Consider the following 2,292-nt stretch of genomic DNA (forward strand, 5'->3'; position numbering starts at 1 on the left):
CAGGGGGGTTGGACTAGATGATCTCCTGAGGTCCCTTCCAACCCCCACCATCCTGTGATTCTGTGAAAGTTTGTTTTTTATTATACCAGATGTCTTCCATGTTATCCTAGCTGTTCATTGATAGGTTCTGTTTTCAAGAATGCTATTGTTTTCTTTTGTTTGTCTTTTTGTTGTTGTTGTGGTTTTTTAAAATTTATTTTTGTTTTTTTTCCCCCTCTGGATATATAGTGTTGATGTGGTAGGTATTGAGATATTTGACTTCCCAACCATCTGACTATATGTATATATGTTTATGTGTGTGTGTATATATAACATTAAAAAAAAAAAATCAAATAACCTTCTGAGTTTTTGAAACATGGGAGAAGGAGGAACAAAAACCAATAATATTTGTTGTGTTATTTGAAAAAAAATTTGGGACTAGGGGTTATGTAAAGTCAAGTTTGATATTATACTGACATCTATGTTAATTATAGTCTTAATTGATTCTTTTTTCTCTGCAGATGAGATACGCTGCTACTTTGGCGAAACCATTGCTCTCTACTTCGGCTTCTTGGAGTACTTCACATTTGCTTTGATTCCAATGGCTGTCATTGGCATTCCTTATTACATGTTTGCATGGGAAGACTATGACAAATACGTGATGTTTGCCACTTTCAATCTGCTCTGGTCCACTGTGATACTGGAAGTTTGGAAGCGGATTTGTGCCATCATGACATACCGCTGGGGGACACTGTTGATGAAACGACAGTTTGAAGAACCAAGACCAGGCTTCCATGGTGTCCTGGGTATCAATCCCGTCACTGGGAGGGAGGAACCAGTGTACTCTAGTGTTAAGAGACAGATACGGATTTATCTGGTGTCCTTACCATTTGTGTGCCTTTGCCTCTACTTCTCACTGTATGTGATGATGATTTACTTTGACTTGGAACAGTGGGCTCTGGATTATCATGAAGAGAATGAGTCTAACTTCAGCAGCTTGATGCTGTTTGTGCCCAGTATTATATATGCTGTTGTGATTGAAATCATGAACCGTGTCTATCGGTATGCTGCTGAATTCTTAACATCATGGGGTAAGAAAGTTGTTTATTCTTCTTCCTTAAGGTTAGAATCCCAGATAATTTGGAATTTATTCCTTTGTAGAATGTTCTTGTTGAATGGAATGCTAAAGAAATTTCCTGAAGTATATTTTTACTGTGGGATAAAAGAGATGACTGTTTTAACTTACTTTTGTTTTGAGTGTTCTGAGACTGCAGTTCTGTGCTTGGTTTAATTTGGTCTGAGTCTAGCATGCCATCAGAAGGTGTGATCCTGCCTTCCTCCTCAGCCTCTCTCTGCCTTTGGTGCAGAAGTCCCCCTTCCCTGATTTAGCTCTTTGTTTGGTTATATTGGCCATAGTGCTGGCAGAAGGGACGAGGTGACATCATCAGGATGGGAGCTCAGAGGTGGATGGCAGGGGGGCCTGTCCTGGCAGGTTGCACCCACAACCTGGGTTTACTGAGTGCGTCTTAGTTTACTGATGTATCTGTGCAGAGGACAGAGGCACTGACATAATGGAACAAAACCTAAAGCCACCAACTAAATGTCTTGTGAGAGTGTATGCTGTATGTATAACAAAGACTGAGATTTCACATTCCTATCAAAATATTTTCCTCTGGGCACTCTCAGAAGAGGAGGAATGTTAGAATAGATGCCCTTTTTTTTCCCTTGTGCATGTGACTTATGTAACAGATTGGGCCTGCTGTCTTGTAACATAACATTATGATAGTGAAATATTAGTGTTTATTGTGAATTTTAGCACATCTACAGGCACGTGCAGTCACTTTCAGACAGAGTTCATAGACGAAGCTAATGGGGAGCTAAGTGGTTTGTGTAGCTCAATACAGCATACACTTACAGGACAGAATCCAGGTTACTAAAGCTGGAGACCCAGAAAATCAACCTAAGAAAGATAAAGCAAAAAGGAGATGAATGCAGAAGACAGAAAGACAGAATAAGAAGAGGTGTTGAAGTGGGGATTGTTTGTGCGTGCCAGCACGATTTGCTTAGCAAATTCAACTTAACAACAGCAGTAGTAAAAGCAAGCAATTTCTTGATTTGTTTATGACTGTTCAAGGATTTTATTTAAATAATTACTTAAATTCGTATCTAGGTTTCAATTGACCTTCCCCCCCCGCCACCTTCCCACTGTACTGCAAGAAAAAGCCTTCATGCAAAATGCCCAGTTGTGCTGATCAGGTAGACTAAAATGTCTTTATGAGCTAACCCAAGGCTTTTTTAAACCCCCCCCCCCCC

The 2,292-nt window shown here is 40.0% G+C and overlaps 1 protein-coding gene across 1 annotated transcript in view; it reads left to right on the forward strand.

The window, feature by feature from the left end:
- Window positions 1-500: 500 nt before the first annotated feature.
- ANO10 (anoctamin 10) overlaps window positions 501-2,292 on the forward strand; it is a gene marked incomplete at both ends in the record, with an annotated part of 72,688 nt that continues 70,896 nt past the window's right edge. Inside the window, one exon of the mRNA XM_010162966.1 lies at window positions 501-1,070. Within this exon, the coding sequence (XP_010161268.1) occupies window positions 501-1,070 (570 nt within the window). The remainder of the gene's footprint in view (window positions 1,071-2,292) is intronic.

The sequence above is a fragment of the Antrostomus carolinensis genome, unplaced genomic scaffold (genome assembly GCF_000700745.2).
Source record: "Antrostomus carolinensis isolate BGI_N321 unplaced genomic scaffold, ASM70074v2 scaffold3312, whole genome shotgun sequence".
Lineage (NCBI taxonomy): Eukaryota > Metazoa > Chordata > Aves > Caprimulgiformes > Caprimulgidae > Antrostomus > Antrostomus carolinensis.